The sequence below is a fragment of the Fundulus heteroclitus genome, chromosome 7, assembly GCF_011125445.2.
Source record: "Fundulus heteroclitus isolate FHET01 chromosome 7, MU-UCD_Fhet_4.1, whole genome shotgun sequence".
Lineage (NCBI taxonomy): Eukaryota > Metazoa > Chordata > Actinopteri > Cyprinodontiformes > Fundulidae > Fundulus > Fundulus heteroclitus.
Genome location: NC_046367.1, coordinates 7,828,160 through 7,849,086, shown reverse-complemented (window position 1 = coordinate 7,849,086; position 20,927 = coordinate 7,828,160). Strand labels below are relative to the sequence as shown.

Here is a 20,927-nt window from a genome sequence, read left to right as displayed (position 1 = left end):
GTCTGTTTCGACCAGCTAGCCACAGAAACACTATAAAAAAGCCGTGATTCACCCGCGTCTAGACTTATCCCTCCCACCGCCGTACCTACACGGCCACGCGCTGAGACTGCTCCGTCTCGCACTGTGACCCAGGCTGCCCCAGTTTCCTTCCCTGCGGGGTGCCTATCTCCTGCTTTTCTGAGCCACATCTCTGAAGACGTTCGCTTACTTTCAGTCTCCCAAAAGCCATATGCTCAGCTTCTCCTGCCTCTGTCCCGCTCTAATATTAGCTGCTGCTACAGTAGTTAACCAGGACACAGTTATATTCAGCTCCACTTTGACTTTCACAAGACTTTGAACCAAGTACATATAAGAGCAGGAACTGGCCTAATGTACGTGTGTTTGAATGTGTCGGTGTCGTGTTCAGCATCAACAGCGGACAGGATTTGATCTTTTTAAACCTTTTCTTTTAAAATTTTTGTTACTCAAGACAAAACAAACTGTTTTACTACTGTAGCTCTAACACATAGCACACAGCCAGTGGTTCTACAGGCCTGGGAAAAAGAAAGTACAGGATTTTACATACATATTAAAATGATTTGGCTCTTGGTTCTAAGAATACTGAAGTCTAGCTGTAGATGTAGAAAGACAACCACATTCTATGTTGTTTTTGTTGTGTGTGGAAAATAAGTAAACCCTTTCTGTTTCCATTGGATTTAAGAAGGGAAGTAGTAGCCAGGTCTCATGCTGGCCTAGAGCCTACAGGTGTGCGTTTACACATCGACAAGTTGGAAATCTAGCTGCTGGCCATCAGTTTTGGTAAGGTCATAAGGCCATTTCTGAAAAAAAATGTGAAATCAATCATTCTAGAGTGAGAAAGATTATTCAATTTAATTCAAATTCTGTTCTAATTTTATTTCCATAACCTTTGTTATGATGGTTGTGTTATTGTAACTGCAACTGTTATTTTTTTATTGTTTATTTTTTATGTGTGTCCTGGTCATTTGAGCATGATTTAACATGCCGTCTTTACTATGGTTATAAAAAAGCTTGTAGCATTTTTTATTTACTGTTTTTGAAGATGTGGGGGATTGGGGGTGCGTCAACCCAGTTGGGACACAGAAGGGGGTGCGCAGCTAAAACAGGTTTGGGAACTGCTGCTCTGGGGAATTTATTACTTTAGGGAACCAAAGTATTAAGCAATGCCTGCTAAAGCTTAAGCACAACAGCGTCACAGAGCACAAGGATATAAGTGATAAACAAGTTCTCTTTACAGCTTTAGACAGCAAATTAAACCTCACAAGTGTGTTAAGAAAAGTCAAAATATGTTCCAGACAAAAGCCTTTGAGTGACCATGCTGGTTTCCCTCACCTGTGGAGCTGGAGGTATTCCCTGGGCCTGTTGAGAAGATGCAAGAATCTATCCACTATCTTGTTTTTGCCTACGCCCTGTAGAAGAATGGGAAGAAAGGCATCAGATTTTCAAAATCTTTAAAAACAAAGTCTGAAAAGTGTGCCATGTGTATCTAATCAGCCCCCGTGTCCATACTTTGTTAGAACAACCAAGTACTGTAATTACAGCAGAAGATCTTTTTGGGCTTTAAACATCTAAACTTACATTTTATATTTTCTGTGCAAAACAGCTCAAGCTCAGTCAAGATTGGCTGGAGAGCATATGTGAAGGTCCATTTTCAGATCCTTAAAATCCCACAGACACTTAAAATGGATTTAAGTATAACCTTTGGGCAATTCTTACACATTTTGTCTGAACTGTTCCATTAAAGGTCTGCCTGGATGTTTAGGGTTGTTGTCCTGCTGGAAGATGAATCGCTGTCCAAGTTTTAAGGTTTTTGCTGCATCTAACAGCCCTGATTCTATCTAGCCAATCCATGCTAGATTTGTATTTACAATAAGAAAGTAAATACGCATTAAAAAAATGTGACTTCATCAAGTCTGGATTAAATAAAACATGATAGCTGTTAAGATCATAAACTCATTTCTAACCTTGCCCTGTTTTCACATATCATGTGACAAATGGAATAAACTTCCATAAAACTGCCTTCTTTTGCAACTACATGATTTGTTCCACCCTGACAACTGGATAAAATCACAGTAATCTTTCTCCACAGACCACAGCTGGGGAGTAGGTTTCAGGGGATGCTTCATCCATGTGCTGACAGCAGATTGTTGCAGGGAGAGCCGGTAGTGTCCTCCTGCTTTTGATGCTGCTTTGCTGTGACAGGGGATGCTCTGTGGGACTACCCACTGGCTCCCCACGGAGGCTGCAGGACCTCTCGGCCGCTCCGTCACCGATCCAGTGAGCCGCTTTGACAGCTTTTAATGTCTCGGCTTCACCCTTGCATGTTCGTGCACTCTGACTTGCAAATGGCTTCTCCCACTCGAGCTCTTTCCCGTGCATGTGCCCGGTGAACAACCTCCTCTGAGGTAGGGTGTGTGTGACGGGGGTATCACACCATGGGCACTCCCTCTCAGCCCCATCTCTCTCCACTCTCCCTGTAACCCTGTCCATTAGAACTACATTAGGATGGGATGGTACATGTGTCCTTCTATCAGCAGGATGCTGGGAGCCTGTTTCATAACTCTGGCCTCCATGGTCGAGCAGAGTAGGCATGTGTGTCCTATGTTACCGCTCGAACGGAAACAACTCACCCTGTGATGACATGGCTGAGCATCATAAGTGAGGGTGCAACTATGGCTACAACTGAATCATCAGAGTGGCTCTAAAGATTAAAATAAAATACTGCAGAACAGATATGACCAGTTGCAACATTTCACCCACCTGGTTGCCCACCAAGAGGAGGTGTTCCCCTAACAAAAAGTCTTTCAACATGTCCTCCATCACCATCATGTGCTGCAAAGACATACACAATGTGAAAACATCTTTAGATCGGATCGGTTTGTGCATGTACACGCACACACACACATGCACACGCCATTGAATCTGGTTACACATGGATGTCTCTTCCTCATCTCATAAATATGCTTCTCCTCTGAAAACAGGTCATTGCAAAAGTAGGGCACCCCTGCTCCTCTCATCGTTTCTGCCACTGTTTCAGCCCCCGACACGGAGAAAAGGGGCAGGGCGAAGACTGAGAGGAGGACATGAATCTGGGTCGCACTGCGTCATCCAGCTCGCCAGAGGATGTCAGAGTGTTATTTCCTGTGTTGGCCTGTTTCTGGGCATTCTGCGGTTTAGTCACACGGGGCGACGCTGACCAACATCGATGATGAAGTAAACAAAATCTGGAAAATGTGAAGATGGCTGCAATCAAACTCTGCAAAGCTGTGCTTGTTTATTTTTCATCTAGTCTTAGGGGGCTGAGAAACGTGTTGCTTTCAAAGATTAGCTCAAGTTAGAGTTACAAAGTGGAGCGCAGGGGCAGCCGATCACAACCCAAGGAAAGGGTGAACAAACACTGTCGCAATATGTGGATGTGAACCCTATGAACAAAGAAACCTAAATATAGGATCATAAAAAAGATTGGAAATAAATCCCCTTGATAAAATCCACTTCTTTGTGATTATTTTAATAGGGCCTAGTCGCCTACTATGATTGCATGAATCTCTATGCCAGTAGCTCTCTCTGGTTGCATACAAAGGCTTTCTGATAAAAGTATTGCTCCCTGTTGGCCTATTATATTTTATTTCTCTGTTTTTGCTCCATTTGTTAGTGAATGAAGCTGTTTTGTATATATTTACCATAACGAGAAAACTAGCTGGAGGTACCATATTAAGCATGCATGCAATGAGTAAACAAGTAGAAGCAATAGAACAGAATGACTCAGCAATGTCTAACGCAGATGTGAAAAGAAAGAGTTTAAGTAACCCTAACCCAGTAGATCTTCAATGATGATATCAATTTCCTGGGAAGCGTTGCAGGACAGTTTACTGGCTCCCACGGTAGCTAGGTCTATTGTCGCCATCTTGCTTTCTGCGATACTGCTGGCAGATGGCACAACAATGTTTGTGTCTACTGATCGCCTCCGGTGCAATGTTCTTTTCAGGTTTAAAAAGGACAAAATAAATCCAGATGAAGCTTGCCGTATATTGTTTTATTTGAATATGAATATATGTATTTTTTTGTGATTTCTTTTTATGATCGAAATACATGACTAAGCCCCTTTAAATATCTACAAAAACAGAAGGCCTGAGTTTTAAACCCCTATTACATTTTCCACTATCAGCCTTGCATTCAATTAGTGCTTCAGTTTAGCCATCTAATACTTTGGCAGTGTTACCATAAACAATTTGTAAAAATTCCTAGGCACGACCACTTCGAAGATGCAAAGAGACCCAATGAGATAGTTGATGCAGTTGCTACTCAAATGTTGCAGCAATGAGCAAATAAAACTACTTAATCTCTTACTAACCTATGCAGACACTCTGTCTACATAAATGAAAAGTAACTCAGCTTGGCATGCTGAATGCTTGAAGAGGCTCAAACTGATGATGATAGCCTGACCTAATTTCTTACCAAATCAGCTAACATTTATTTGACAACTTTGCGTGCACTCTTAAAGCATTAACCTGTAAACCCAGATGGTCAGTTGAGTTGACTCTTAGATATAGAAAAGAAAAATACAACGAAACAGACAGTGATGCGACTCATTTTTAAACCCTTGTCCCAATACACACACAATCTACGTAATTGGGATATGAAAATAGACACATTTTGGTGATAGTCACCAAAATGTGTTTTTCTCCATATTTAGACCAAGCAAGTTAGGAAACAAAATATTGTAGTTTTAGCCATCAAAACTGAAGGTGTAAATGGTGTTGTGTTGCCCACCCAGATCTGCATGGCCACTGTTAGCATACTCTAGTCTAGATATTTGATCTCTGAGCGAATGTGTCACTCCTAACTTTCGGGTTACACGTTTTAGATTGTTATATAGGTCAGAAAACCCAAACCAGGCATTGTAAGGAATACTTTTGGAAATTTGGAAAAATGACAAATGCTCAGAGGGATCCTTCTGTTTGAGGTGATAGTAAAAAACAAGATTCCAGAAAGTATTTCTAAAGAGTTTTTTTTTTTTTTTCTGATCTGAGTAAACCTGGGGAGATGTAACCAGATGTTACGGATCTGGCTGAGAAGGAGACATACAGTGCATCAGGTTGTTGTCTGCTACATTACCTGAGGATTGTCATAGAAGAGTACATCTGGAACCTTCATCTTCTGGTTAGGGTTGTAAATGGGAGCTGATACTTTGCCGATGGTCAACACACCATCCTGAACCACATCTGGAGAATATGGAGAATACAAATAATGAACACAGCAGGTAAAAAAATATCGAATATGTCAATGCTTTTCTCATTAAATATCTTTCTAAAATTTCTATTGACATAAAATGTATGTAAGATGCTGGTAAAATCCCCGGGAGTCTGCATATATAAAAAAAATCAAAGAAAAATCCTCAAATAAAGCTAAGCAAAAAAAATATTTTGTACAAAAGCCCAAAACTCAAGAATCTAGCCACATGCATTGCTTAGGTGTGATTTTGACATTCTTTTACACATCCAATCTTCTGATCTTCATGGGTCTGTGGATCCTATCTATGAACTCTGACCAGTTTTTTCCACAGATTTTTAATTAGATACAAGTCAGATGGTTGACTAGGCCATCCTAGCACTTTTTTTCTTTTGTTTTTTTACATCTGTGAAAGAGGGGAAACATCTTGGGTTTAAGGCAAACAGGCTTAAATGGGAGGCAACTGGACTTTTTCTCGTTTTTTTCTGATAACGTTTCGATGTGTCGAAAAGTTTTCAGGAAAACTGAGCAAAAGTCCGGTTGCTTCCCATTTAAGCCTGTTTGCCAATGCGATTACCCAAATAACTGATCATTTGCACAGGCATCTTGGGTTTTTATCTTTGATTAGTCGTTTTTGTGATATCTTAGAGGGTATACTAAAACGAGGGATCAACAAAGGTTGGGCTTTCTTTCTGTAAATAAAACTCTGCCCAGACTTAATAGTTACTATAATGGCACTTCTTTAACTCAGCTTTTCACCTCAGGCTTGTGCACATTCACAAGAAAGGCAATGTTTCCCGTGTTATTTGAATGAAAATCTATATACATCTATTATACACATGTAGTTATGTTATGGTCACAAACTTCAATGTATTTAATAGCAATTCTATAACAGATACCAATAGAAGGAGCACACAACTGTAAAGTAGAAAGGAACAAAATTTTAACTTGTTTTAATTTTACATATAAAAACATAGTATTTATTCCCCTCTCCAGTACCCTTAAATAAAGTCCCCATTGTCATGGTAGAGGTAGCTTCATGCTGTGGGGATTATTTTCCTCATCAGGGTCAGAGAAACTAGACATAGTTGATGGGAACGTTCTTTCTCTATTGGGACGGCTTAGGACTGTAGGAAGGCCATTCCAGTGCCTGTCACCTCCTCTTCCTCAGTCATGCCTTTGTGACAGGTGCACACTATGATTTCCCGATGTTTTGTGAAGAATGCTTGAATGCTCCTGGAAAAGATTATAGAGTGTTGCTCTATAATCTCTGCTGCTGCCATAGAGCACAGACAGAACCGCATAACATCACAGAGCCTGGATGCTTCTTATTGCCTTCAGTTCAGAACACAAGGCATCTACCAATCAAAAAGACATTTAAGTGTGACAAAAAGCATAAAGAGAAGAAATCGATAAGGGTGGCAAACAGCAAGGAGATTTCAAAACTATATATTGAAATCTCCATGCTAGGCTGTGAGTTTTACTGCAACCCAAATGCAAGAACACCAAATCTGAGATGGGTGTTTCTGCAGCACAGAGGAAGCCTGAGTGCAAAGAAAAGCATCTGAACCGGAGAGAAGACGTCTGTCAAGTTTGTTCAGCTGAGTCTCGCTCTCATGCTCCTGTCCTGAAAGTTTTCTTGACTGACTAAATCCGGATTTTCATTAAACTCCTTTATTCTGGTTAATAAATCGTGTTTGAAAGGTTCCTCTTAAAAACTGATCACTTGTCAGTCTTTGCTTCTCCAAGGCTCAGCTTTTCACGCAAACATCACTAAATAATGATCCCAATCTCTTTACTACTAGCCATGTTTTAATGAAGAGATTGTGGTCAGGAGTCTTTCCTTCCTTTCCTCTTTTTATTTGAAAATGTATCTCTGCCTGAATTGCAAGGCTGGATGTAAATAACACACCCTGAGGCTCATGTAAAAAAAAAAAAAAAGGAAATATTTTGGCATTGTAGCTTATAAAAATAAAGTCAAACCAAATGTATTTTGCGGCTGCCATAAAGTAGAAACTGAAATTCTAAAAGGTTTTTTAGACAAAATAATAAAAATGAAAAGTTTTAAATTCCAATGACAGTGAGAGGAACTCACAGCTGTGGTCACGCGTCTGTTCAGCGGGATCTGGAGGGTCCTGGACAGAGCAGTTGGTTAGGGCCTTTTCCAAGGAGGCACGGGCCAAGCTGGGCAGGAACCTGAAACATTTTTCATTCATTTACACATTTTGCAAAAACAGATGAAAACTAATGTTCATTCAAATTCAAACATAGAGCAAAACATATGAACGGTTTTTCCATTGGATCCCTGCACCAAAAAGGGAAAACAAATAAATCTATAAGAAACTTTATGAGACTATTTCTTTTTTAAGGTATAGTAAATAACTAACTGCTGCAGCTATTGTTAAAAAAAATGAATAAAGATATTTTCTCTTTGCCTGGGTCCTGATGTATAAAGCGTGTCTATGCACAAAAAATTAGCGAGTTTTGCAATGTTTTAAGCACAACTCGGGATGCATAAAGATTTACATTGCGTTAAAGTGTGCGGTGATCCATGCAAACGTTTGACCTCCCGCGAAAATGCCAAGCAGCCATATGGAGCTAAAACAGTGACAGCTTGCAGCGACATTGAAAAAAGATTTCCCATTGAATAATTAAACATTGAAAAATCAAACATTTAAAAGTCAGACATTGTTAGAAAGTAAAAACATTCTAATTTTCTGCTGCAGTTGTTTTCAATGAGAGACATTTTCGTTGTCACTGCAGAGTTCCTTCAGCTACAATGTCACTGCAAGCTGGCACTGCTTTGCCGTCAGGGGCGGGGCTAAATTGAAGGCCCCTTCATGGGCCTTCCGTTTTTCTCTGAACTATTTCAGTAGTTCACAAAGCGTGTGAAGACAGACTTCCTAATCAAAATAGCCAGTTCCCTTAAAGAGTCGCTGAGGTCACTCGATAGACTGTTGGTCTGCAGTCATCACAACAAATATACCCTGAGGTGTCTTTGACCGCCTGACAGCGCCGTTGCCATGGTTATTTGGACACGTGGTCAGTGCCTTCTGGGTATTCATACTGATTTGCATAACTATTTAGGGGTAGGGATGGGGCGGCACAAGATACACATGAATCTAGGCATTATTTCCTGCACATCTGGATTTTTCAAGGCAACGTGTGCGGCTATACGTCTACACACGGGTTTATACATCCGACAGTCTTTTGTGACCCGGTACTGTAGCTACAAACCGAGTCCCAATCATGAACCTCCCCCTCATTTACTTGATAGTTAGAAAGAGGTCCTTCTGCTAATGTGCGATAGTTGCTTAACGCCTCTTCTGTTGAAGAAGAGACGAGTTGACTAAGACCATCTCCAGTTGGTCTTAGTCCAAAATGTATTTTTAGCAGCAACCTTCCTTAAAGAATGGGCTTTCTCCTGGAATCCCTTCTAACCAAGCCCTACCTGTGCAGTCCTTTTCTGGTAGTTTCTTCACTGACTGATAGAACCTCTGTTTCTTCAAGACCCTAACCTCTTATTTAAGACAGTTTTTATCTACAGCGACGAGTCATGCTGTTGCTTTTAACTCCAGCACCAATTGCAGGAAAGGTGCCGCCGCACAAAAGTATTCAAAACAAACACTATTGTCGCCAACTAGTCCTGTTCGTTTGAAAAGGGACAAACTTCCAAGATGATTGACAAATAATCTTTATGAAGCAAGAAAATCTTTCTGTTTTATTGCAGAAAGTTTCTTCACACTCTTCCTCCTTTTATCAACACATTTAGATGGCACTATGGATATAATATAATGATGTTATATAATGTATAATACCAAACATTTGATTTTGGTAACTGGCTAGTAGCAAATATCTGCACAAAGCAGCCAATTCTGTCTTGATCTCTCTTAAGGCTTAATCACCTGAAAAGTGTAAGCCAACGACTCTGGGAAATGACAATCCTTTAATCAAAGAGGGTCAAAGGGTTTCTAAACACACGGCCGTTACAGTGTGTGTGTGTAGCAAGCACCTAGAGAGACAAGCCTTATTGACAGCATGAGCGATGCTCTCCTCGGGGTACTGGGACAGACGGCGACAGATCCTCAATAACTGTCTGGTTGAGAGGGAAGAGGCCAGAGACTGCGCCTGAGGAGACACGTCCTACGTGTTACTCTGGTGGCATGGAGGGAAAACGGATAAGCGGCGGAAAAACTCACGGTGGGGTCGTTTGTCTGACGGAGGTCATGTGTGAGCTGCAGCAGCTGCTCTGCTGCTTCCTCTGGAACATTGGGAGCCTAAAAACGAAGAAAAAAGACAAGTGAGAAGAAAAAGAGAACAAACAGAAAGAAAGAATCAAAGTGGGACTCACCAGTCCTTGTATGAGGCCCATCTCCTCTGCTTTAGCCAGAGGAGCCACGGTGTGGTAGAGAAACATGGTGAGCAGCTCTGGGCCGAGCCACTGCTGCTGGCCTCTGCCGCTGCCGCTGCTGGAGCTGGCACCCACAACAGGGGGCTCTGCCAGGGCCAGCACCCTGAACGACGGGTGGATGGGAAAGATGGACCTGGAAGCACACAGACACTGGATAACAGATGCACACCAGCAGCAGAGGAAACGCGCTCTCCAACATCTGTTCAGCCATGTCCACGCTGATGATGTGGGAGGAGGGCTCACATGAAGGGTCAACGTTCTCCGTTTGTGTACTTGTACTTGCAGCTGAGTGAGAAATTTATTTTGTGCGTATTAGTAGTAAAATGAGGAGTCTGACGTAGAGTGAGGCAATTTTTTTGGCCCTGACTTTTTTATTGGCTAGGGGTTAGGGTTAGGACCAAGGTGTCAATCAGGTTTAGGTCATAGAGAGGGTTGAAAATTAATGGAAGTCAAGGCACTGTCCTCAGTAAGTATTTGAAACAAGTGTGTGTGTGCGTGTGTGTGCGTGTGTGTGTGTTCTTGTACTCGCAACTGAGTGAGATCATTCTTTCTGGGCTGGAGGTTAGGGTTAGCACCAAGGTGTCAATTAGGTTTATAAGCTATATATTGCTAAAGGTTAGGTCCAGGCCATATAAAGGCTTTAAAATGAGTGGAAGTCTATGGAGGTCAAGGCAGGGCCCTCACTGTGTACTTTAAACAAGGACGTGTGTGTATGTGTGTAAGTGTCGCACATAATTTATATCCAGGTTGAAAGGAGGACTTGTGACAGCTGGCTATGAGCTCCTCTGATTCATAAAGACAGCAAAGTCCATTTCCATCAAACCACAAAGACGCCCACGCTGGATATATTTACTGTACTGCAGGCCAAAGTGGGCGCTAACCATCTTCTTCATCACTGGGTGAGTGTGGGAAGATGTTTCCCATATGAAATAAATCAGACGCGCATACACTACCGGTCAAAGTTTTGGACACAAGGTTCGTCTTTATTTTTATTCCTAGCTCTGGGAACTCCTTCAGGACTGTTTAGGAAACTATTTCAGGTGACATCTCCTGAGAGAATGCCAGGAGTCTCTAAAGCAGTGATCAACACATATTGGGGCTGTTTTGAAGGATCTAAAACATACACAATTTTTTGCTACATGATTCTGTAAACGCTTTAATGTCTTCACTATGGATCTACCGTGAAGCAACTTCTACTGGTTTTACACAGACATGTGCGCCCTAGTGCACTTAAATAACACACGGGAGCAGAGGAAAGGGAAGTGGGTTAAATTAACCCAGACATCCCACCACAAACCTCCTTCCTTTTTAGGAACCGAACACACAAAATGTGATTATAAGGACAGTTCAACCGTAAAAAAAAAAGGCATCTTAAACAACGGAAAAAAGAACATTGTCTAAAATCTAAAATAGTGATACACAGTTATGTGAACAACACGTGGTGTTTAACAGACATTGTGTCAGAATTTGCTCCTGTTTGATGTTTCCCTTCATACTTTGACTTGTTTTTGGTCTGAAAACACCAGATTCAGTTCATTTTTCAGGACTAACAGACACTTTGACGCTGGACTTGTGAGCCAAGAACTGCATTTGAGACATTTTCTGCAAGCAAAATGATACAATGCTGATAAAAACCCATAAGTCCACCTTCCCTATTAGTCGCAGCTGCGTAGCGCTAACATGTCGGTCTGCATACCTTTCTTGCAGCTGCTGGTCGCTAAACTGCAGCTGCTCCTTCAGCGTCTGGTACCTGTCCCACCGCAGCAGCCTGGTCCCGTCGTAGAGGTCCAGCTCCCTGTCGTGGAGCAACCTGCGAGACAAAACACTGCGGGGTGAGCTGAGACACAAACTGTTTGTCATTTACAGGTCCAGTTCAACAGATGAGGAAATCATTAACCCCAACACAAGATCCTTTGAGGAGGAGCGGAAATAAAACGGCATAATAAATCAGGTAGTACCTGGAGAGCACAGCCAAAGTTCCCAGGTTGACCCTGTGTATGCCGTCCAGAATCAGCAGCTTGCCCTCCATGGCGGCGGTGACCAGCGGAGACGCCCTCCAAGCTGTGTCTCCGTTTGGGAGAGTGTACCTCTGCTGCAGAAGGTCTCTGGCTGTCATGTCCTGGAAGGCATGAGACGGGTACAGGATGTCAGACGGGCCCCATTAAAGTAACAAGGAGAGGAAAAAAGAACAAATATGCAGTGAAAAGGAAGAAAAACTGTACAAAGGAAACTAAAGTGTTGCCCTCAAGCAAAGTCATGTTTGAACACAATAGATACATAACCAACTAGAAGACGAGAACTGGACTGACTTCAGTCTTTACACCCTTAGCTTTGAAGCCCAGGTCATAACTTTAATAAACAACACTATAAGTTAGTCACTCTAAGATCAATCGGTGGGTCGTTTAAGTGTCAGATGGCCTCAGCAGACATACACATTAGCCTGACAACCCAGAACCAACTCATCACACCCTTGTAAAAGAGATCTTTGATGTCACGGAGTCTTATCCTGGTTAAATAAAGGTCAATGAACCAATACCACAAGTAAGCGACAGCATGAAGACCGAGCAACTCTCAGTGAGGACCAAAGTAGTGGAAAAGCACAAATCAGGGAGCTATTGGGTCAGTACAGAGTACAAATCAACACCTCTGAAGATCTGTCTATCGTATATACCCGTCTGATACTCATTCTGTGGAGCAAACACCATCTATAGTTGACATGATAGAGTTGATAGAGTTGAGGAGTTTTTATAAAACACACACGATCCCGATGAACATAGCTAGGATTAGGGGATCAGTGTGGACTACCATCCCCACGGGAAGGAGACAAACGTGGCACCATCAGCAAAAACATAAGCAACGCTGTAGATCTGGCGCACTACCCAGACAACAGGGAGACGGCCACACAGACCACTGCTCCTCAGCCTCTTTTGCACCAACGGCACATCCCTGACCAACAAGATGGAAGAACTGAGGCTAAGAGTAGTCTGGACAACATCTTGAGAAATAGTTATATAATGGATTTATTATAGAAGGGTTTTTATTATTGTTTATTGTAAATGTAATGTGATATGCTTCTTTTATGTATTTATTTTCTTATAATGGTATTTTTATAGTAGTATTTTAATGTGTGAATGTAATGTGACCGCCATGGTTAGGACTATGCAGCGGCCACAGTCTGTACCGAAGACAAATTTCCTCTGGGACAATAAAGTTCATCATCATCATCAGTTCAGTTCTGTTGTACACAGAGACCTGGTTACACTCCTTCATCCTGGATTCTGCTATTGAGCTAGCAGGCTCCACTTCACAGCGCCAGGACAGGACGCAGGACTCCTGAAAGAGCAGGAGTCCTGCGTCCTTGTCCTGCTTTCCTGCTTATGCCTCCCTCAGGAAAACAGAACTAAAACCTGGACCGATGATGCCTCCCAAAAGCTGCAGATCGGTTGTGACAGGACCAACTGGGAGAATCTTCTAAGACCCTGACCTGGAGGTCTTCAGGGACAGTGTTCTCTATTACTGTGCATAGACACCAGCAAAGACTCCGTTACTGTGGAAAAACGCATCCACAACTTGAAGCTTTGGATGACCAGATAGGTCCAGCAGCTGCTGGGGGGAGAGAAACAACACCTTCAAGTCAGGCAATAAAGGTTTCTACAGCACAGCCTGAGCAAACCTGAAGAAAGGCAATGGAAAGGCTAATTTAGATTATGGGAGGAGGATTGAGGAACACCTGGGCAGCAACAACAGCAGGGGATCCAGCACCGAGAAGACCAACCTCAGTGCTGCCGACTGTGACCCCTGTGGCAGGGGAGCTGAACCTCGTCTTTGCCCACTTTGAGCTACACTGCACCCAACAGTCCTTCCCCCTCACTAACGTATAACCTCCTCCTTTAGGAATTAGCTACTCAATCGGGATCCGGTTTGCCTCCATATTGGATAATGATCAAATATCTGAAAGACATTTTCAAAACTCAATCATGAACCAAAAAGCAATCCCACCATGAAAGTGAGAACAGAGAGCAGAGGGTCTTTTTCCATCAACCCTTTTAACCATGTCCCCACATGACCTGACCCAGCTGCTAAATAGGATATCTCCGCCTCAAAGATAACACTTAATGGCACTTTTTCTGTTAGGCGGGCTCTGCTGAGCAAGCCTGCCATATTTAATATCATGCTAACATGTCACAGAAGAGTTTAAGGGTAGAAGTGGGAAGACAAGCTTAGTTGGACAATTTGTTCCAGGCAGTGATTGCTGAGCTGTGAACTATCTCCTTCAGAAACTCCTAGAGAGGAACTAACTGTCCTATTAAATGAATCGGTAAGGCTGATACTATTGGCGGTGTGCTTGATTCAACTGAGACCTACTCAGGACTCTCCAGTAAGTGTGCTGCCTTTATGGCCAAGATGCAGAGGCTCAAGGGCCTCGTAAATCCTCACAGCCATTGGTTATACGGGGAAAGATTTCACTGTTAAACACAAAATCAAACAATCCCTTCATTAATAGAGAATTTATGATGTTTTTATATGCTTAGAAGCAATGCTTTCCACCCCACTCCGCTTTGTTGATTACTTCACACCATCAGCTATAGATGCTGGTAAATTACAGAAAAGGTTAGTTTTCATAAAGGAGGAGAAGTGAAGTTATGCTTGGTAGAGATCAGCCCCTGACTAGACCCAGGGCGGCCAAAACCCGAGCATGAACGAGTAATTTTGGAATCAGCCCTAAATTTAAACAACCCCGCAAAGTCTGTCACTAAATCAACTTCATATCACCTTAAAGGATTACTAGGATAGAGGTCAGAGCAGGACACGGACGAACCGGTGTAAACCTTTATTTTCATTACTTTGTTGTGTTTTTATAGGTTTGTGTAAAACAGAAATAGAGAAAAATAAATAAATTATATAAATCACACCGGGTTTTAAATAACTGCACAGACTCCCTGTTTGTAAAAAAAATTGCCTTTTAAATTTTTCTATTGGTATTTCAAGAGATAAAAGGTCTTGGGACAAAACCTGCGATTTTCACTAAACTCTATGACCGATACTTCCGTCACGGGCTCACAGTACGTTTTATAACTTATACAGAGTCCAGGGAGAAGTCACAATGCAACAACTTTAAAGGGATCTTGACAGTTTACTTCCACGTTCTACTGCTTTAAAAGGACAATAAGAGACAAGACACAACTACAGTCAGGATTAGACCACAAATATTCTAGCCACGACCTGGAGATTATCTCACACTGTTTACAGTGGGAAACTCTACCATAATCACTACATCATCAGATAACATTTACAGTAAGGCTGCACATTATGTCACAAATGTACCATAATTGCAATATCAGTGTGTGCATTATTCATATAGCATGTGTATTGCATTTTACCTGCTAATATTTAGCCAGTTGGAAACTGTGTCATGGCAGCCGATGTTCAGACCCAACAGAAACGACATTGGCCAAAACTGATGATAGTAATAAGGCGCAGATGAATCAAACCTGATCTTTTCACCGCAGTATTTACCAATATCATCGCCAGTGAAAGAGTTTCTGATATCATGTAGGCCCAATTCACGGATCTTTAATAAATGTAATAAATATAATTCAATGATTAACACCTGAGAGATGTGTCCCAAAGAAGCATTAGCGACACACAGCGGCAGCCGTGCTTTGTTTCTCAGTATGTGTTGAGGATCCACAAGGGTTGTTGCCATTTTTCTTTGTGCCTCAGAACATAAATGGTTTAAACCCATAAATATCACACTGAATAAAATGGGTTTAATCCCTCTTTCCCCACAAATGGCTGTAAACAGACAATACCATCAACTCTATTAAGTTAAAGTTAACACAAAGTAGGAGCTTTAGACAAGTGTGAACTGATATGACGGCTCTTCTTTGAAGCAAAGAACAAATCAACATATTGGCAACAGTGCTGTTAGGCAGCCACTGAGGTTAAACTAGCACGCAGCCTGTTAAAATGTGATGTGTAGCCAATCAGAATGCGAGGTGAGTGAAACCCGCCTCCATATCATGTTTATTTCCTCTGAACTCATGTTTGATCCTTAGAGGATTTGCAAGATTCCTCGTCTGAAATGGGACTGATCCTGAGAGAAATCTGCTTGTGTGTGGTGTTTGTGATTGCCGTCTGAACGGTCACCGCACATCGCACCAGCAAGCCTGTTTTAGCTACGATTTTCGATACGTGTGGTGTCTGTCAAGGCTGGTTCACACAGCAAGATTTTAAAATAATCGGCCCATTTTAATAGCCTGAGACACCACAAGTAACGATACAAAAGATAAAAACAGGTTTGCTCGTACATTATGCGATGTCCAGTCAGACGGCAAGCACGACAGCTTAGTTCTTCTAAAAGTCCTCATAAGATACGACTGTATTCTCGTACGTTTACAAAAATCATAAGGGGGAAAAAAATTAAAATTAAGTTATTTTAGTGGTTGCAGGTTGAAAAGTTTGGGAACCCCTGCCTTAGATGATCTACATGCATTTAATGTGCTCTGGCGCATACGCTGATGCTCATTTACATCTACATGGGTCTAAAACAGAACAATATGTACTGTTTTCATCTGACTAAGGTTGTTTGCATCATATTTTAGGTGTTTTACATTGTTCTGTGAGGCTGAATGCGATTCTATTTCTTTGTACGGATTTCTTTCTAAAGCTCAAATTCATGATGTAACATTGGGTTCGATGTTGCTTGAGTTTATTACAACTTAATTAAGTTATATTTCAGTGTATTTGTTTAAGTTTTACTACTTTGTGGTTTGTCACGGATGATTGAAAAAGTTTGGGCTGCTGCCCCACATTTTCAGAGCAGGTCAATGGTTTGAGTGGATTACTGCACACTTTCACGCAACGTTCATTTTTGCACATGGCAAGTTGGGTGCACACGCATGATTCATATATTTGTTTTTACTCTGATGGATGCAGCAGAATGCAGGGGACCATAACGGCCTTAGAAAACTAACTCAGTCCCTGGAAAAGGTTTCTGTAGTATAAATGTGCCTACCATCTATCACAGATTAAAAATAGCTAAAAGCAACAGATTGAAAGAAGAAAAAAAAAAGACATAAATCCCTTAATTACCTGGTAAAGCATGACTGGCTCCATGCTGTAACCCAGCATCTCAGCAAACTCTCTTGCAATCACAGACTTCCCACATCCCTGGGAAACATACCAATGGCATAAATCTGAGACAACGTTCCTTATGGGCGCCGGGCGTGTGGACGCTGTATGTCCTTTACCTTAGCGCCTATCAGACATAGGTCCTTCACCATGTGCGACTGCATCATCTCAGCCAGCAGCTGTGAGTGGCTCGGTGTGTTAATGAAGGTGGGGCTGCTGTTGGGGGGACGCAGCTCTTTGCTGCCCGCTGGAACCTGAAATTCCAAAACCACAAGAAATTAGCTTCTGCATGGAAGGAAGAAATGTGACCATATCAGCTTTCGAGGCCAAAGGTTTTTCAAGTGACACAAATGTTCCCTTGTTTCAACAATTTTAGATTTAATTTACATGCTTCTATTGTTTCCTGAAGAACAAGTCAAACTACTTAATAACTTCCACCAGTTTTATTACCATATAGACCCAATTTTGGTAAAAAGTGTGGATTTACAGTACCAACCCTTCTTGTTAATAGCTTTCTTAGGTTTGCGTTGACATTCTGGATATCAGTTTCTAGACCAATCTCTTTATTCAAGCAGTGCTCATTATGGATCAGCGTTAGTACACTACAGCACTCATGTTGTTGCCCTTTCCGGCAGCTTAACTTCTCACCTCGAAGTTCTTGATGATCCAGACAATTTTTGTCAGTTCCTTTATACATGAGATCATTTTAATGCAAAGGGTTAATTGCTGTGTTCCTTTCTTTTGAGGCAATCAATGCTATCTTTAGTGGATATTTGCTTGTCCTTTAAAACAATCAGCTAATCAGATTGATTCATTTCTTTCCACTGGACTCTTCACTTATGCTGATGATATGATGATGACATTTCTTTGTTATCTTATTAAAGAAACTTCAAACAGTTTGAACAGTATACTAGCACATTTTTGCAGTTTTAGACTATAATTTTATAAAATCCTTGACATTCCATCTGGTGTGTACATTTATTGCAATGCACATTCACCAAGTGACGATATCTTTCTGAGAAGAATGACTGAAGAGCTATGCTCAAACACACACAAGAGGATTCAAAGTTCCTGGCGAGATTTGTCAAGCTACTATTTATAATATCCTGTTGCACTGGAAGCTGGAAAAAATGAATATTGCTGGGTTTTATAGAATGAATTATGAAGTAGTGAAATTAAATCAAAAGAAAGAAAGTAGTGCCTGTGTATTTATTCAGCCCTATTCTTCTAAGGTCCATTTATAAGACTGGTTGGCACCAATTACCTTTAGTGGACACTTTTCTTGTTTAATTCAATCTGCTGGGTTGCATTCTAAAGCTTCTGTCATCTTGCCATGCATGTCGGTGCATTGGAAAGCAGGTGATATGTGGGTTAATACGGGAATAATGCACATTTGTGGACTTGGGGGCTCAAACCTTGACACATCTTTAAAAGTGTTTTTAATTTATTTTAATGCTCTTCTGTACTGAACAGTGCCGTCATGCTGAGATTGGAATTCACAGTGCTCTGCTGCATCAAGGAAAAGCTATGCAACTTTCCCGGCAGGTCACAGTCTAATTTTTTCTAGTGAGGTATCAACTGACCACCATGAACTTAAATTTAATTGCCCCATGAATCAAAAAATGTATTTAACTATCGGCTGAATTAATCAGAAAGTAGGTTTTCAGGGTAGCAAATTATTACCTTAGCATTTGGTTAATTATAATTTATCAACCTTGTTCTATTGGCCCAGACCACGCCCAGCCCTCAACTCCAACCACCAATCACCGCTTCCTTTAGGTGCATTTTTATTTAAGGGGTTGAGTTACCCTTTGAGAGCAGGATTTCAAATTTTTGCCCTCAAGGCTTGTAATGATTGCACATAAAACATCTGATTTCTTTCAAACATAGTCTTTATTCCATCAAATTAATTGTTTCCATGTTCAGCTTAATGCTTCTTGCACTAATATGTTCGCCTGCTTGCCGATTCCTTCTAGAGCCCAACCATGTTCTACACCAAAACCTCGCTCTCAAGTCTGTCTTCCCTGTTCGCAATTTTTTTGGCTTGCTTTCTCAGATGTAAGTGGTATCATAATCTAGCAATTATTCCAGCCAATAGAGTGACAATGTAGAACTGCGAAGCCACAGCCTACTTTAGCGTGCGCTTGTTTTCTTCTATAATCTGTTAAACTCATCTAGCTAACAGCTGTTCCACATTTTCTGACACGCTTTAGGTCACATTTTAGTTTTGAGGAATGTACTTCTGAGTATAAAAGAGTTATGAAGAGTTAATTTATTATGATAATCATCTTTATTGTCATTGCAACATACATTCCAACAAAATTTGTTCTCTGCGTATAACCCACACCTTGGGCTGCCACTGTCACTGTCTAAGGGACCCAGAGTGGCAGTCAGTGGGAGTTGAACCCAGAACCTCCGGGGCACAAGCAGAATGCTCTAACCACTAGGTCACCACTCCCCTCATAATTTGATCTGAATTGTTATACTTTTCAGAAACTTTTGATGATATGAATATAGACTGGATAGTTCAAAGTCATCCATTTTTATACTGTTATTATTATTTATTTAACATAGTCAACTGAAGAGAAGTAGCCATCTATTGTTGCCACACAAGCACACTCAATAGAAGGAAACACCCCAAAGAAGTCTAAGATCTCGCAGTTCCACACTGCAATTCTATTGGCTGGAACGGTTGCTAGGCAATGATTCTACTTCCATCTGAGATGGAGAGGAAAAAATAATCCATGAGCAGCAAAGACATACTTTATAGCGCAGTTTTGATCCGTGTAGACAGCAGATTTGGGCACGTGGAGAAGGAGGCAAGCAGGAGGGGGAGGAAAAAGATTTGAAGAGGAAGAGAGTTTACTATTTTGAAGAAAACTGATGTTTTGAGTGAACCCATTACAAGTCTCGAGGGCAAAGATTTGAAATACTGCTTTAAATTGAATATGCATTGGGGCAAAAAAAGTATTTAGTCAGCCACTGATTGTGAGAGTTCTTCTACTTAAAAGATGAGAGGTCTGTCATTTTCATCATAGGTACACTTCAACTTTGGGAGACAAAATGAGAAAGAAACCCATATCCCACTGTAAGAATTTATTTGTAAATTATGGTGAAATATAAGTATTTGGTCAATGACAAAAGTTCAACTCAATAATCTTTGTTGGCAATGACAGAGGTCAAACATTTCCTGTATGTCTTTATCAGGTCTGCACCACTGTAGCTGCTATTTTAACCCATTCCTTCATGCAGATCTCCTCTAGAGCAGTGATGTTTTGGGGCTGTTGCCGGGCAACACAAACTTTCAACTCCCTGAGGTCCGGAGAGCGGCTAGGCCACTCCAGGACCTTGAAAGGCTTTTTATGGAGCCACTCCTTCACTGCCCGTGTGTTTGGGATCATTGTCATGCTGGAAGACCCAGCCACATTCCATCTTCAATGCTCTCACTGATGGAAGGAGGTTTTGGCTTAAAATCTCACGATACGTGGCCCTGTTTATTCTTCCCTTAAAACAGATCAGTCATCCTGCCCCCTTTGCAGAAACACAGTCCCAAAGCATGATGTTTCCACCCCCATGCTTCACACTAGGTATGGTGTTCATGGAATACAACTCAGCATTCTTTTTCCTCCAAACACAATGAGTTGAGTTTGTGTCATTTGGCCGCATGATATTCCCCCAATCCTCTTCTGGATCCTTCACATGGTCAAGGATTTTTGCTCACCGTGCTCATTATCATTTTGACCTCATGGGATGAGATCTTGCGTGTGGCCCCTGATTGATGGAGATTATCAATGGTCTCATATGTCTTCCATTCTCTTACAATTGCTGCCACAGATGATTTATTCACACCGACCTGCTGCCTATGGTAGATTCACTCTTTCCAGCCTAGTGCAGGTCTACGATTTTCTTCCTGGTGTCCTTCAACAGCTCTGGTCTTTGCCATAGTTGAGTTTGGAGTCGGACCGTTTGAGGCTGTGGACAGGTGTCTTTTATATAGATAACGAGTTCAAACAGGTGCCATTAATACAGGTAACAAGTGGAAGACAGAAGAGCTTCTTAAAGAAGAAGGGACAGGTCTGTGAGAGTCAGACGTCTTGCTTGTTTTTGGTTGACCAAATACTTATTTTCCATCATA

The 20,927-nt window shown here is 41.5% G+C and overlaps 1 protein-coding gene across 2 annotated transcripts in view; it reads right to left on the bottom strand.

Moving 5' to 3' along the window:
- vwa8 (von Willebrand factor A domain containing 8) overlaps positions 1-20,927 on the bottom strand; it is a 116,509-nt gene that overhangs the window by 73,732 nt on the left and 21,850 nt on the right. For both annotated transcript variants that reach the window (XM_036138850.1, XM_012876345.3), the window contains exons 11-21: positions 16,912-17,046; positions 16,754-16,831; positions 11,617-11,777; positions 11,355-11,468; positions 9,599-9,791; positions 9,447-9,524; positions 9,260-9,375; positions 7,343-7,443; positions 5,134-5,240; positions 2,779-2,850; positions 1,351-1,427 (exon numbers count right to left, since the gene is read on the bottom strand). In XM_036138850.1, coding sequence (XP_035994743.1) covers positions 1,351-1,427; positions 2,779-2,850; positions 5,134-5,240; positions 7,343-7,443; positions 9,260-9,375; positions 9,447-9,524; positions 9,599-9,791; positions 11,355-11,468; positions 11,617-11,777; positions 16,754-16,831; positions 16,912-17,046 — 1,232 coding nt within the window. The remainder of the gene's footprint in view (positions 1-1,350; positions 1,428-2,778; positions 2,851-5,133; positions 5,241-7,342; positions 7,444-9,259; positions 9,376-9,446; positions 9,525-9,598; positions 9,792-11,354; positions 11,469-11,616; positions 11,778-16,753; positions 16,832-16,911; positions 17,047-20,927) is intronic.